This window comes from Ammodytes marinus, assembly GCF_949987685.1.
Source record: "Ammodytes marinus genome assembly, chromosome: 5".
NCBI lineage: Eukaryota > Metazoa > Chordata > Actinopteri > Uranoscopiformes > Ammodytidae > Ammodytes > Ammodytes marinus.
The window spans coordinates 32,759,069-32,776,016 of record NC_137234.1 but is presented as its reverse complement, the minus strand read 5'-3'; the positions used below and the strand labels follow the sequence as shown (position 1 = coordinate 32,776,016).

General features: G+C 41.3%; 1 protein-coding gene across 2 annotated transcripts; it reads right to left on the bottom strand.

The window, feature by feature from the left end:
* Nucleotides 1-1,348: 1,348 nt before the first annotated feature.
* On the bottom strand, nt 1,349-16,088 carry phaf1 (phagosome assembly factor 1). Of its 2 annotated transcripts, none has more exons than XM_080028122.1 (16): nt 14,842-16,088; nt 14,559-14,641; nt 13,968-14,051; nt 13,288-13,331; nt 12,695-12,774; nt 12,502-12,596; nt 11,124-11,221; nt 10,642-10,754; nt 9,984-10,117; nt 6,302-6,385; nt 5,481-5,563; nt 5,212-5,255; nt 5,025-5,074; nt 4,699-4,757; nt 3,674-3,746; nt 1,349-3,274 (listed from the first exon to the last, which is right to left on the bottom strand). In XM_080028122.1, exons 1-16 carry the CDS (start codon nt 14,903-14,905, stop codon nt 3,179-3,181), a joined length of 1,284 nt encoding a protein of 427 aa, XP_079884248.1. In that variant the 5' UTR covers nt 14,906-16,088; the 3' UTR covers nt 1,349-3,178. The 2 variants fall into 2 exon arrangements, with proteins under 2 accessions (XP_079884248.1, XP_079884249.1); XM_080028123.1 differs by having other exon boundaries at nt 11,124-11,188.
* Between the last annotated feature and the right edge of the window lie 860 nt (nt 16,089-16,948).

Sequence of the window (16,948 nt, the reverse complement as noted above, 5' to 3'; positions counted from 1 at the left end):
CACCTTTGATTAGGAATTGGAGACACAGAATGCACTACAGTTCTTTTTCCTATTATAAGATGAAAACATTTTCTTACTATTTTTCTTTTGTTTTCTGAAAAACTGCTTTAAAGTGCAGTCGTTACTGGCTGTTCCCTTTTTCATTTGCTGCTGGTCACAAGCTAACACACACTGTGATGCCATTTGCCGATGAAATTAATCAATCAATTTAATCACTTAACAATGTAAAAGACTATTACGTAAGAGATCCTAGTAATGAAAACAAACAAAATAAAATACAGAAAATATATAGAAGACCCGTTCTGAAAGAAATACTGTATTTTTGCAAACCACTTAAAAAAAACTAAGAATTTAGCACTTTTGAAACATGTGGTCAGCACATTGAACATTGCCTCGTGTGATGGGCCCCGTCTTCAACCCCGATACCGTCACACATGTTGATACCAACAATCAGGAATTGAGCATAAGTGAAAAAAAAAAAAAAACGCATTTGTATCAAGGAACAATAGAAGAGAAGTTGTGTATTAAAATGAATACACAATTTATTCAAATGCATATGATTAAAGAGTTTTTAAAATTCACACATAAGGAGGGAGATGAGCAAAATGAATGACTGATGATCCTCCCCATTTCCTTAATGGGTTAAAATAGCCTGAAACCGCAGAGAAAAACAATTGCCATTCTTTATAGTCCAGCTCTCTGACAACGATTACTATACAAGTGACACTAAGCCTTTTCTATTGTTAATAGAATGTTTCTATTGAGTCTGGTGTCATTACTGCCCGGCAGTGACAGAAACCAGGAGCTGAATCTTGTAGAGGCTTTACCATAAAAGACCACTGTGCAGATTTGAACCTTAAGTTGCAAGAGAAAGCAGACGGCTGAAGATGCTCCACTCCCTGTAGGACGGGTTTAGACAAGAGGTTACACTGAGAATGTCTGCATATCCAATTTAAATCATCCTGAAACGTCTTTGGCTGCAGCATTTGGCAATTCAACAAAGAAATAAGCGCAGACATTGCCAAAGGGGTGATTTGCAAAACGTCTATAAGATGTGGAGATGAAAGAAGCGCAGAGGAAAGGAGGGAGAAGGGTGTAAAATGGAGGGACATGACTGAATATGCAGCATGAAACATTGGAGGACCTGTCCTCTGTCCAAACATATGGATAAATTCACACACACACACACACACACACACACACACACACACACACACACACACACACACACACACACACACACACACACACACACACACACACACACACACACACACACACACACACACACACACACACACACACACACACACACACACACACACACACACACACACACACACACACGTCCGATCTCCGTGGATAGGGCACAATCAACCAAATCAAGTATAAAAGGTGTGCTTTAGTGCAAATGTAAAATTGAAAATGGCAATGGTGTGACTGTGAAGCGAAGAACGGCAGAAAAAAAACAAAAAAACAAGCCTTTTCTAAGTCTATGCCCCTCACAACATGCAGGATCTCAACAAAACCAACAGGTTGTGTGTTTGTGCTTGTAATAAGTTTCCTCTCATTCAGAAATGTCTGCCAAGTCCATGCGAGTCCTTGTGTCATGCCTGCATGTGTCCAATTTTGCGTTGCGCTAAAAAGATCAACCAGCTTTCATGTGCTAGGAATACATGCGACAAGGAGTTGAAATGCTGTGTGTGTATGTGCGCATAAATTAAAGTCAGTTGAAACGTCAATTTAAAAAAAAAATCAGCAGCCTAACACATGCAGATATTCATTTATGCTAGCGTGTATCAGTGTGTTTGTGGGTGTGTGTTCTCAAATGAAGAAAGGTAGGGGTAGAGTGAGCAGGGAGGTAGAAGGGGGAGCTGATGTAGGACGGTTGGATCGTTAGGTTGAGACGCTTCACATCTTGCTCACTCCAATGGTTTTTTTGGGCCACGTGTCTCTCCAAACCCCTGAGTGCGTTTGGTTCTTCTCGTTTTCTGACAAAATGCTGTGTTCTCATGTTTTTTTATTTAGTTTTTGGGTAAAGTCCTCTACAGCTTCCAGTACTATGATGGCTCTTGGTGGGGCTGGTCTGGCCTGGTTCTTGCAGGTTTAGATGTGTGCGGGTTTTGACTTGAGCCAGTTTTGGTCTGGTTCTGAAAGTTGTGGCAGGAAGACAGGCGGTTCTGGTTGGTTGGGGCTGGCAGTGTGGTTTGATTGCTGTGAATTCAATGTTTGATGTTAAAGCTATAATGCGTAACTTTTTTCATATGAATGAATGTTGGTTACATTCAAGCCATCGCCAAATGAGTTGACATAAAGTTTATTACGCCCTTTATCAGCTTCACAAGACACTCCACGTATTTCTCACTACAAACCGGAGTCACCCCCTGACACTGGCGCAGGAGCTCAAACAACGTCCAAGAAATGTTTCAGTTGTTGATTCTCTGCTGAGAAAAAACCTGGACATAGAGCAGATGGTGTCAAATCCATGTGCGATCACCGAAGGCTTACCTCATTTAGACGCGCCGACAGTGTTATTGTAATTACTCAGAATTCCTTATGGGAGTTACACACTATAGCTTTAAACACAGAGCTTTATTTTAGATGACATTTAAATGATGACCATCTCATCACCACGACATTATGGTCATTACATCTTCCTGGGTGAACCATGCATTCACCACTACAAACTCTTCTTATGTGGTCCTGGGCGATTGCACTGATGCACTGGATGGAAAGAGGCAAAAAGGTGGGCTCTATTAGAGCACACATTTCTTCACCACGTCAGTTTGCAGCACCACCACCGTGATATTCCCAACACAGTCAAGAAATCTTTTCATCTGGTTTATTTATTAAAGCATCAGTTATTCTCCAGCATTGCACGTGAGTAGATCCTGGAATAGTTCTAGGTTAGGGTTGACTGTGCCATCTGGGTTGGTCTGGTTGGAAGAGTCAAGTCTCAGGACCCTCCAGGAGGAGCTGATAAATGCCATGTGTGATTGGGTTGACTCTGGGTTCTGGTTGTTGGTTTGGGTTCAAACATCTGAGCTGGGCGAGAAGAACGTTGTTGTTCTGGGTTAGATCTGCTTAGTTAAGAATCTGGCTCTGGATAAAAGGTCTCACTCAGTACAGGTACTAGCTTCAGGACAGGCCAGAATGGGATGTGGTTCTGATGCCTTGCTCAGTGGAGACCGCTGCTTGACTCTGGCCGGGCTTGACTGGCGATCCGTGGAGCACCATAGAGGGTCACTGATGCTATGTGGTTATTCTGCATCACCTGACGGAGAAGCAAACAGATTGAATTACTGCATTGTTCAACTCTATACCTTTGTGTGCGATCCAGACCATTCTTAGACATCCTGAGTTAAAACAAAATGCCCATTCTAGAAGTAACCACTGCACTGTATGGTCACTATACGTAGTTGTAGACATACTTAACACACTAAAAAGGCAAGGCAAGTCTATTTACATGGCATAATTCTGAAACACAAGGCAATTCAAAGTGCTTTACAGGAGCATAAAGAAACATCAAGAGTAGACTTGACAAAATATTGAAATTGCATTAAAGAGCGAAAACAGGCAAAGAAATAGTTAAAAATGAAAAGAAATTGCATTTAAAAGTCAATAAAGACAAGCTTTTAAAAATAAGGTAAGCTGCAGAGATGCCTGTTCTGACCTCAAAGATCATCCTCTGCAGTCCAAAGCAGAATGTGGAGCCGAAGGGGTTGGTGTTATTTGCTGACGAGGACCTGGCAAACACAGACATTTGACATTGTCAGAGGGGGACACTCATTTGGATAATGTTCAAAATGTCAAGCTTTGCTATAAAAGATAGATTTTTAAAGCAACAGCAGCATTAACATGTGCACACAAATGATGTTAGACGTCTGCGGGACACATTTGGTAATACATCAGGTCGGCAATACGTCATCTGGACGGAACTCTCGTGACCACGCCCCCTTTGGGGGGAAAACAATACGGCTTACTCCATAGACATAGACAGCGCGATCATTCAAAATAAGCCGTTATAGCTAAAATCTGCAATGTCCTGAGCTGTTGTGTGGTTTACATGGTAAAAAACAAACATCATGGTTTTATTCCTTCGCCGTGCCCCCAAAAATTCCCCTAAATAAGGTCTGTATGACAGCAGGATGCTCCCGGCTTCCCCCGTGCTCTGCATTTCAGTGGGAGTTTGCTATCGTAATGAGCCGTTAGAACAGTTGGTACAGTCTAGTCAAGGCATAGCGCTGTAATATTAACATAGTAAGCATTATTACAGACCACACAACTTAAAATAACAATTATTTCACGTGTAATCAGCAACATAGAGACTCAGTGAGGTGAAGATATATATCAGGGCATGATATCTCTGGCCAATGGGTCGGATCATTGCGCCAGCTTGATGCTGAGAGACTAGACACACATGGTTTTAGATTGACCAAATTAATCATTTCTAAGTGTCTTTAACGTTATCCTGCCAGCAGAGTTGTTGTAAAGGATCTTGACATTGTGTCGGTCGGTCAAATTTTTACTTATTTACCTCTGATCGTTTTCTTTTTGTGCTGTGTTGGACCGCAATTTTGCATTATAGTCAATGGCACGTTCGGTTTATTTCCCCCCCAAAGGGGGCGTGGCCTGATTGCCGACCTGATGTATAGCAACGTAACACACCGTGGACTATGTTCATGTCAGTGTACGTACCTGTGGAGCACGACGGGTTTCTCCACCGGGTGACCCAGCAGTTCCAGAATCTGATCCCACTGACAGAGAGACACAAAGTTAGCAGGAGATAAAAGGCTTGTTTATCCACTGCCAACACCAACTTGCATCACAAGGTCATGAGACCTGTATGAAAAAATGATGAGGAGAACTATAACAAGGCTGTGGTTGCATTTGCTTCCAGTGGATCGTACTGCTGTTTCCAGTGACAGAATACAGTCAGATGGACCGCTGTGTAGCAAATGAGAGGATTGCAAGAATTTACAAGAAAACACCGACCGCCAGTCTCCAAACTGTCTATGACTAACCTTGCTGTAGGTGGTTACGATGCAGTCCTCAGTCTGACAATCAGCTCCGTCTGAAGAGAAGGTAAAGAAGAAAAAATATGATATTAAAGGAGGATTAAAACTCAACATGTTAATTAACTACAATACCATTTACACTGACAATGCAGGCGCCATACTGGGAGAGATTCCAGACTGAAAACTGTCTCACCTTTCTTAATGAATAGTGGAATCTTAAAGTCACAGCGATGATATCTGCAATGAAAGAGGAAAAACATAAGGAAAAGGCTTAAGGAAATTAAAGGAAGGACAGAAATGGTACTGTGTAAGAGAGAAATATAAGGGAATAAAACCTTAAATGACTGGATAATATTAGCTCTGGATGTAGATATGTACACATAGATGATGGGAGTATTACCAACTTTGGTGGAAAAAGTAAAAGAAACACAATAAGTAGCAAGACAGCGAGATTTTTTTTACATATTGAAGTTGTAATGTCCGGGGAAGTTGGTATGGAGGACAAACTTCTTAACCAGGTGAGATGAAGAGTCAAACAGGATATCCTAAAAGAGAAGGAAACACACAGTCCAAGTCTGCTTTTGTGCCATATGTTTGACCAGACCAGCTGACTACAGTCCTATCTCCTGCAAACAGCGGGGCCAGCAAATGTAGATAGAGGCAGGACCACAAGCCCACACCCATCCATTATTAGCAGCTGAGCACATTGAGAAAAGAACAGGTCTGGGAAATTAAGATATAGAGGCCCAAAAAGGCCACTGACTATACACTTGTAATATCAAAAACCAGCTGATGGACAGACACGGAATAAATATGCGTTTTGTCAAAGATCTGCACGATACCTGAAAACGTTATACTAAGTGAGTCAGACAAATTTAGAAACGCCTGTCCGTTGTAATGCAATCCAAGAGTCCTATTATAATTAATGTACTTCCATAAACCAGACCACAGCATAATTACACTCACTTATTTACCCATTAACAGATTATAAACTTTACAGTCCCAAAACATTTAAATCCCAATTCTGTACACAATGTGGCTGATACGTAGTTCCCATTTCCCTGTAGAGTGTATTATCCATGAACTACAACTGTGACAGCATTGTCATTTCACCCAAACTACATTAGCATTACTTAATAAGTAGGGTGTCCGATACTAGAGCTGTAATTGTAAAGTATATGAAAAGTGCTCACAAGTGTATCTGTCTCCACCCCACCACAATCAGAATCACAAAAGGTACAAACTTATACACACACAACCAAGCTGAGGCCAACTTTACATACCACTCCAAGGGTGAAGTAGTTGAAGAAGTAGTCGTTACATTTAGAAGGGACGTGCTTGTGAGGTGATGGAGAGTGGATCTTCATCTAAAGTAAACAAGAGCACATAATGGTACAGAGGATAAATCACTAGAAAGTCTATTACAGGCATCCTTCCCTCTGCTGGGCAGGATAGAATGGAACTTTTTCAACAATGGCCCTTTAAAGCCACTACGAGTAACTTTGTTGGTTGGCGGCCCCTTTGGACAAAAGCGGTAGTATTTTTACGACACCAGCTGTCGTAAAGCTGTTTTCTAGCGCGTGCCGACCGTGCGAGTGTCAAATGATTAGGACGCAATATAGGCCTGGTACATGTCCGTGTGTTGAAAGTGTGAGGGCACCGGACTCTTTTTGGCTCCGTGAGAGTGGTTATGACACTGCATCAACTAATGCCAGTCAGTGCACACACCTGATTGCAATGAGTTGATGCAGATTCACTAACTACTCTCACGGAGCTGAAAGATTCCGTCTCCTCACAGAAAGCGAATGAACGAGAGACGGCAGTTAGTATGGATCATGATGAGGTAATGTGTTTATGTTGTTGTAAATAATGACTATTTCAGATGAATAATGGTCATCAGATGATGGTGAAGCAAAGCAAACTTTGTTTTAGTAGGCTACCGCTCATTCATTTAGGAGTAAACACTGCAGTCTAGTTCGCTCCCGTGAAATTGTGTACACGTTGCTTGGCAAAGCCCTCCTCCCGCCCGTCTATCACTCTCCCTTTTAGCTTTTCTTCATTGCATTTTATTTTTTTTCTTTGATGGTTCAGCCCCGTTATCAGTCATTATGACGAAAAAAACTGTCTCAAACAAGGCTCCCGCTCCCCTTCCCTCACCTGGAGGGATAGGCTTCTCAAATCGCATGACCATAGAGCCTGCATGCGCAAACCGAAAATCGGACTGGGTGTGCGACCAGACCAAATGCAGTAATAAAAACTATATAAAAACTTAATTCTTTGCACTGATGGTCTCGTTTGCTGTTAAAGGTAATTTATGATTATCAGAGGAAGCATGAGGCTGTTTTAAAGATATTTAAAAGTTACTCGTAGTGGCTCTAAGACAAACCCATGGGATAGCACCCTTCCATTTAGACCCATGTACACTCAACAAAAATATAAACGCAACACTTTTGTTTTTGCTCCCATTTTTCATGAGATGGACTTAAAGATCTAAAATTCATTCCAGATACACAATTGTACCATTTCTCTCAAACATTGTTCACAAATCTGTCTAAATGTGTGATAGTGAGCACTTCTGCTTTGCTGAGATAATCCATCCCACCTCACAGGTGTGCCACATCAAGATGCTGATCTGACATCATGATTAGTGCACAGGTGTGCCTTAGACTGTCCACAATAAAAGGCCACCCTGAAATGTGCAGTTTTGTCTCACAGCAAAATGCCACAGATGCCACAAGCATTGAGGGAGCGTGCAATTGGCATGCTGACAGCAGGAATGTCAACCAGATCTGTTGCTCGTGCATTGAATGTTCATTTCTCCACCATAAGCCGTCTCCAGCAACTTCGCACAGCCATTGAAGAGGAGTGGACCAACATTCCACAGGCCACAATTGACAATCTGATAAACTCTATGCGAAGAAGATGTGTTGCACTGCATGAGGCAAATGGTGGTCACACCAGATACTGACTGGTTCTGAGTCCCCAGAACCCCAATAAAGCAAAAAAATGCACATTTCATAGTGGCCTTTTATTGTGGACAGTCTAAAGCACACCTGTGCACTAATCATGATGTCAGATCAGCATCTTGATGTGGCACACCTGTGAGGTGGGATGGATTATCTCAGCAAAGCAGAAGTGCTCACTATCACACATTTAGACAGATTTGTGAACAATGTTTGAGAGAAATGGTACAATTGTGTATCTGGAATGAATTTTAGATCTTTAAGTCCATCTCATGAAAAATGGGAGCAAAAACAAAAGTGTTGCGTTTATATTTTTGTTGAGTGTATATACATACACATTCATGCACTTGCTCACTTGGCCCCCCAATTACAACAGAGCCACATTTTACTCATATTTGACTTGTATTTTATTTTTTTACTTTTTTGCAAGTGAAAGTCTCAGTTTTTAATTGTGTTTTTATATATAGAATTATTTACTGTAAATATTACTTATCTTAATTTACCTAATTGTATCCTTTTGTTCTTATTGCACCGTGGGTCGGAGACAAACTGAATTTCTATTCCTCTGTATGTCTGGCATATTTTTTTAAATTGACAATAAAGCTGACTTTGACTTATATTGTCCCCTTCTAACAGTGGCCCTGAAGGTCAGAAACACAGCGACATTTCACCAAAGACAACAATATCCGATAGATAGTCAATAAACAATTATTATTAAAGAAAGACAACAAGTCAAACTGACTCTTTATTCATATTATTATTATTGACCGTCTATCAGACTGATATCATGCAGACCTGACCAATGCTTTTATTTTGAAACAAGTTCTGACAGTGTATAAACGTACAGCGTGTCTGCTAGCTTGATGGCAGTAAATCTGTTATGTCCTTGTGTTTTGTGAAACGTCTTTGTGTTTCTGACAGGACCACCATACTTCATACATGTTTTATGTTTTTTTATATCCCTATAATTAAGGTGTTAATCAAAAAGAAAATACACCACAAAGCTTTCTAGAGATGAACAAGTGTTGTAATGTCTGTCACAATCGACGAAAGAGCTGCTCTTTGTTAAAGGCAACCACTTTAGAGATTAGTTACATAATCAGTCACTGTAGGGAATATTTATTAGTCAAGCTTTAGGTCATTTGTAAAACTGTCAGTGTTATTATTAGATTGCCTGTCTAGGATTGATTGATTTCTAAAAGGTTAGATTAGAGCATTAGGTAATACACTGAGTTCAAAATTATAAGGCAAATTAGATTTTCCAAGACCATCCAGGGCTGCACGGCACTCATCAGTAAACAAGACTGTTTGAAGATGAGTCTTCATGTATTCCTGAGCCCACTGCAACTGTTTCAGCTTGTGATCATTGTTTAGGGGTGGCCGAATAATAGGTTTATGCAAAACTGCTTTGTGATGGCATTTTAGCAGCTGCTCTCCTATTCCGATGACTTTGTCTGGCAGAAACCTTCCTCATATTACCTTTATCCGAACGAACCCGTCTGTGCTCTGAATCAGCCACAAATCTCTTCACAGTACGATGAACACACTTAAGTGAAATATCTAATGTTCTCATACCTTATCCAAGGTATTGCACTATTTGACGCTTTTAGGCAGCAGAGAGATCCTTTTTCTTTCCCATATTGCTTGAAACCTGTGGCCTGCTTAATAATGTGGAACGTCCTTGTTAAGTAGATTTCCTTTGATTGGGCTTACTTAGCAAACTGATTATCACAGGTGTCTGAGATTGATTTCAATGATCCAAAGCGCCCTGAGACACAATACCATCAATGAGTTTAAATTAAATACAAAAAATGTAATGTTTATGACACTTAATTCCAATTTGCATAATAATTTGGAACAAAGTGTAGACTCAATTAGTTTGGGTTCGTGCCGGGGGGATATTGAGCGGTCACAGTGATAGAGGGTAGGATGTACACAGTAGATATGGATAGGCTGAGCAGGGTTTGGAGAAGATAATAAATGGTGCAAGGATTTCTCATACCTTGTCCTCAGACTTGTAGAAGACTTTATGTGGCGAGCCCAGAGCACCCAGTACGTCCTGACAGGAATCCCCAAAGTAGATGCTCCTTTCCAGGGACCTGACTTTACCATCGGCCATAACACCTGGACCACAACCTGCACTCACACATTGCAATAGAACAAAGAGAAGAAACGTCGCTCAATCTCCAAATAAATGTCATACAGCATGGCAGTGACAATGACTGTCTCAGTGAGTGTAGACTGGCGGACAAAGGCAGGTTTTTTTTTTATGTCCACTATACAGCTAGATATATATATACACAGTCCAGCCAGGTACCTGCAGCTAAATCAGTGCAGGGCCATGTTAGAGAAACAGGATTAAGTCTGCAGTGGAAAAAGACAGATTTCAATATGGGAAGAATTAACAAAAATGCCCAAAGTGTTCAAAACATGCGCACACTGTCAATTAAAAAAAGGTATGGGTTTGATGGATTTCCCATTTGGTAGAAACATCAAGGTGTGTGTGTGGGAGGGGGGAGGGGGTGGAGAAAAAACCTCCAGCGCATGTACTGTATATATGATGTACATATGAGGATGTGTGAGCAAAACACTGGACTTATGCAGATTGTCTTGTTAAATCTTGGTTTACAGTCCTCCAGACACACAGGCACACAGGCTACCTGCAGTGAGAAGGTGGAGCTTGAGCCCCAGAGGCCCAGCCCCGTCTCTCAGGACATCCACACACTCTGCATAGATGTTACCAAAGAAACAAGCCAACGGCATCACCGGAGCTCTGAAGACAAAGACAACAGAGCATGTTTTACTAGGGTTTTGTGTTGGTGTATTTTTACGGTTTATTTTTTATTTGTTGTAAGTGACATATTACCAATAACCATTAAAGCTGTGATCTAATGACGATCAGTTTTCCTGGACTATAACAGCAATAGCCATTACTCAATAAACTGCTTTCAAAAATGCATGTTCTTCCTCATGTATGTCCCATTTGTTTGCAGATTCAGATTGTAATAAGAACAAACTTTGAGCATGGTGCGCCCTTTGTTCCAGGTTTGTCCGCTTTAATTGCTTTTGTACCTGTCAAGTGTGTAAGTGTGTGTGTGTGTGTGTGTGTGTGTGTGTGTGTGTGTGTGTGTGTGTGTGTTACCTTGTTTCTTGCAGGTTGTTGCCAGTGTAGATGTGCATCCTCTTGACCATGGCACCGTGTGGAATCTGCAGGGAGGCCAAACCCATGGCATAGTTAGGCTGCCAAGGTAAAACAGCCGGTAGTAGTGCAGGAATTGTATGTACTCTGTTTGTGTGTGCACATTAACATACTGTATTGTAAAGACACTGCACCACAAATAATTATTTACAGAAATACATTTCAGGAAGCGGAAGATGTGATCATATGTGGGGAAGCAACGTGGGGTAAGCTTTCTCCTAACACATGGCTGACCTACAGTACATTCCCTGAGGAGAAGGTCCAGACCAATCCAAATTCATTGTGATCCAGCAGACGCTCCTTGATTTCTGTGCTGAAATCTTTTGCATTTCCAAGACGCATAAACCATCACCACAGACAACAGAGGTGCAACATGGCTGAAGATGAGTCATTTGATATTAAATTCAAGTAAAAGTGTCTAGGTTTTAAGGAATTTGCAAGTGACAAACAGGGAACAAACTGCAACTGAGCTTAAATAGTCCAAGAAATGCAAATATTATATCTCAATAACTAAAAACAGAAACTACTAAGTGTGTAACCTGCCCACATGCGCAAATGACAAGCAAGCACAAGCTGCTGTTTGTCGTTTCAGTGAATCAAACAACACCATTCAGGCGACTCGACAAGTAGCTCAGGCTGGAATGGAAGGTTGAAGCACTAATCAATCAATGCACTTTGTGTCATGTCACAGGCATGTTGGAGCAGCCAAACCAAAAGATTAAGCTGCCAGAACCTTATCAATGGGATATGAAGTCAGCTGAGGTGAATTGGAGTAAACTTAGCATCTGAAGGGGAGCAGTAGAAATCCTCAGTATATAATGCCTGTGTGCTTTCACAGTAGCAAAGCACAGGCTGGAGCAGACAGCATGAGCAGCTGGCTCGTGAGTGACACGCTTTACCCAAGTGATCCACACAGCTGTACAGCACAGAAAGCATAACAACTACAAGAGCTTCACATTCTTCACACATACCTCAACCCTGAAGCACATCCACAAATGTAACAACCTCACACTTTCTGCATTTAGAAAGTATGTATAAACATTGCAGTCAGATGTTTTACTAATTACATGTTTGTGCCTACGTTTAAATAAGCAATAAGACAATGACATTCTCAACATGCGTTTGGTTTCATCATCCAGTCCTTCCTTATTTATTATCATTACACAGCAGCAACACTACGCATACGGGGGGCTCAGAGACATGCTGGAGGCAAACATAGAGCGAAACCTGACACTGTCCATGTGAAGGGTAATCACTTCAGTCCTCTAGGATGGATGGGAGGGACCACTACCGACAAGCAAATCAATGGAAACCTTCTCACCTCGTATTTCGGGGCTTCATTCCACGAGTCCAGTTGGAAGGAGAAGGAGAGGCCTCGAAAGTTGAGATGGAACAACTGCTCTGCAGCATTGTAAACTAGACGGAGATGGGCCCAGAGAGCAAAAGAGTTTAGAAAAGAGACGAGCAAGATCAAAAACGAGGGTTTAGTTGTGAGGGTGTGCTTTGTTCAGTACCTCCAGGGTGCGTAGCTCCAAACGACTGGTCTATTTGCTCTATCGTGGGGGCAATGGCCTGAGAGTTGAAATGGACTCCACTGAAAGACCACACACACACACACACACACACACACACACACACACACACACACACACACACACACACACACACACACACACACACACACACACACACACACACACACACACACACACACACACACACACACACACACACACACACACACACACACACACACACACACACACACACACACACACACCCACACACACACAGTATTACATCCATTATCATTAAGACAGGCTGTCATGCATTAGTTGAGGAGCTATTGCCCAGTAGTGAAATTGATTTCACTGAAAGACGATAACATCAAAACATGTCTTTCACTAAGTGGCTGAATATCGGTGAAGAGCAATGGCTTATAGGTGAGCACAGTTTCAGTGGCAACACAAAACGGACAGTGCGTTGCTACTAAGACCATTATATAGATGCTGTAGATAAAGGCCATCTAATAATAACAGCTGACAGTTCAAGATGGTTTTCATACTTAAAGCCTTTAACTTTATGTTAGCATAGGACTTCTACTCACCAGTATTTCAACTTGACTTTGCTCAGGTCATACACTTCAATCACCTGTTACTCAGAAAGATGAAGAACAAGAAGAAGTTAGGTTTCATGACTTACAGAACAAATGGTTAACATAATACCATTAACAAGGCTCATACGTTGGCCAAACATCTATAAATGGGCAGAAACACCACAGCCCTCTCCTTCATTTTTTTTTTAAAGATTATTTTTTGCCTTTTCAAGGCTATATTGACAGTGCATAGAAACAGATGAAATGGGGCAGAGAGGGGAATTACATGCAGAGAACAGACCACGGGTCGGAATCGAACCGAGTCTGCTGCGAGGACGCTCTAACCACTACACCATGAGCGCCCCCTCCTTCATTTATTTTCATTTTTTTTTTGGCATTTTTATGCTTTTATTGATAGTGTAGCGACAGAGTTGAAATGGGGCAGAGAGGGGAGTGACATGCAGAGAACGACCGCGGGCTGGAATCGAAACCGGGGGGGACGCCCTACCAACTGAGCTAAGGGCGCCCCCTCCCTCCTTCATTTCTGTCGTGCAACACAAAATTCCCTTCTGATATCAACTTCTATACTTTTACCTCATTAAGAGGCAGTCTCTTTGGAACTGGGCTTTTAAAGGTTTTAAATGGCCACACACCGACACTACTCTTTGACAATTAAGATCAACAATGTTCACCTTGAGTTTCTGATTTGTGGCATCAAACAGCAGTTTAATCCCATCCTGAGTCAAGTTCAGTATGAGGTCGTGGCTGAGTGGCGTCTGGAGGGGAAATAAACAAAGCAGTTCATAAACAGAGAGGTGGAGGGAGGGGGACATTCCCTCAAGAACAGAAATGCAGAGAGCAAAAAATAAGAATCAGCCATTTTGATACTTCACTTAGGAGAAAATGCTACGACTGCACTTATCTTTAAAGAAGACAATACACTATATCTGACTGTTAATGTCAAATATATTAACTTGAACATCTGTGTCCACTTTCTCTTGAATGAATATTGAATCATAAGGTTGAAAAAAACTCTCACTATTATAAAGAAGATTCATACCTGTATATCTTTTATATGTATACACATGCCACACAAAGAATAATGATAATAATAATTCATTGATAAGATATTATCAATAATAAAAAAAAAATGACAGAGCTCTCTGGTGGACAACTGTATAGTGACAAATGTAAAATATACTGTATGAATGGCATTTCTTTTTACTTATTAGCCATATTACTAATACCAATATTTAATGTATAACATTATAAAGACATCTTACCTGTTCACTGTATAGCACCTGCACATTTTTGATGATGCGGCAGTGTTTCTGCAGAATAGAGATGGCCTGGGCCAATGGCATCCCTGAAAACAGACACGCACACAGATGAAGAGAAGCATTATATTAATCAGTTTTTTGCCTTAGCAATGAAAAGTTGTCAATAACACAAGCATGTAGGGAAAATCATGCGTCTTCAAACATTATTGAATAGCTTGTAGTCTCAGTCTCTCTCTATTCGTGCTAGTTACATTTTTATGACTTTTAAGGTTGTTGTAAGACCCACCTAAGGCGAATTCCCATTGCTCATTTCCTAGTGATCTCTCAGGCACCACCTCCAGATCCAGCATTGGCAAGTAGTGGGGGGCAGCTCACCTCACCTCAAGACACAATGGGACCCTCTGAGGGACCCTTCCTCTTCGCCCGTCTATCCCTGATCACAGTAGTCTCACGGTTGTTTCAGACGGCTACCTTAATTCATCACTCTTTCTACCTATTTCTCCAAAGCGACCAAACGCATGAGTGTGGGCATCAAGCAACTACTCAAAACGATGGGTTACAGTAAAGAGTGGCCACTTTATAACATGTCATATGTTATTGTCATTAAATCGCTTCCAAACAAGAAATCTAAAAGTGATCTATAAAATGAATATTTATAATGACATTAACTACGCCACCTAAGGCTAAATACCTAAGGCTTACGGAGAAACATACGTTTGTAAATAAAAGTGTAACAAGTTACCCTGCAACGGCTGACAGCTTGCACATCAACAAATTACGCAACCTGCCAGCCGAGACCAGCTGCCAGTTAACCTAGTACTTGTTTGCGTGCTGTAAAATCGATACGGTTTAAAAACACACACAAAACTGATTTCACACAAATGACTGTCAGGAATAAACGAGCAGACGAGTCAAAGGTGTTCAACAGACACAAACGTTCCAACAGGCTTCAGTTTTAACAAGTGAACATCAACTTGTGTCCTGCGTGTCCAGCGGACATACAACGCACCCGATTCAGTGGCTTAAAAAATGTACAGAGGCACGAAAACAAATCCTCCAAACCAGACTATTCTCACTGTTAGCTCTGTCTGTATCCGTCACTGTCGTGCGGTTACGAAAGCGTCAAAGCTTGACAACAACACTGTTTCTTAGCGCTATAGGCTATCGTTAGCTCATGAGCTAGCTGCCCTTTGCGTAACGGTAACAAAGTATAAATATAAATAACGTAAATGCAGAAAACAATATCTAAATTCAAGACAAAAGGAATTAATATGGTGGTTCAGCCTGGCGCGACATAAACAAAGAAAGCACGTCAAGCCTCTTTCTTGTTTTTCTCCGAGGGTTCAGGCTCTGGACTGGAGCTAGCTCATCTTCTGCCGCTTGAGCGCGAATTCAAAGTACTCGCCGCGAGACGCTGCCGTTGTCACTCGTAAGCTCTTCAGTCGGTAAATGCCCGCTGTTTCCCTTTCTCGGGTTTAATGTGTCTGAATGTCAGGAGCAGATAAGAGCAACACAGTGTCCACACAAACAGCAACTTCGGGCATCAACAACAGCCAGCAGGATCAGCTGATGATTCAACTTCCTGTGTTCCAGGTACGTTATCGGTTAACGTGATGGCGTCATCGGTCAGCTGACATGTGTAACCCATGGTGTAAACGTGTGTAATGTGTACAGTCTATTGTATTAACAGATCGCCTCTTTATTTTATCTTAGTGGCTTACTTTATTTAGCCTAAATTTGTTTTCAACGTTATTTTTACTTGACTCATACATGTTGCTATATGAATAAATGTTCCATGATTTATTTTCTTATAAAGTGTCATCGTTTGTTTTGTTGAGAGGTAAATTAAGATGGGAAGTGTGTGATAGTCAGTGACATCAGTTGTGTCATTGTGGATGTGTAGAGAAAGAAAAAGAAAAAAAAGAAGCTGAGCAAGGCAATTGGGTTGGCATGTGCTAAAGAGAGAAGAAAATAACTTGAAGCTGGTATTTTTACATCCCATGGAAAACTGGAAACACGTGACATCGCAATCAAGCTCACCAGCGCAAAGAGGAACAAATATAGAGTAACCGTCGACACAACTCAAACACAAGCACACTAAGCAGGGCACTGACACACTGTCATGGCTGAATCACTGGGAGCCACCATTAATGGTTTTTATAAACTTCGCTTCTGAGACAACTAAAAAAATAAGTGCTGTGAAAAAGATTTTTGAGGCCCCGCATAGGCTACACACAAAACAGGAGAGCCAAGCTACTGAGAATATTGTAACTGAACCAGGGTTAGGTTTAGGAAGTAATAAGAAATTCTAACACCAGTGAGGCAAGTCATTTTTGAACATAAAGAACTGAAAACAAATTCAATAATTAATAAAAAAAATTATTGCGAAAAAT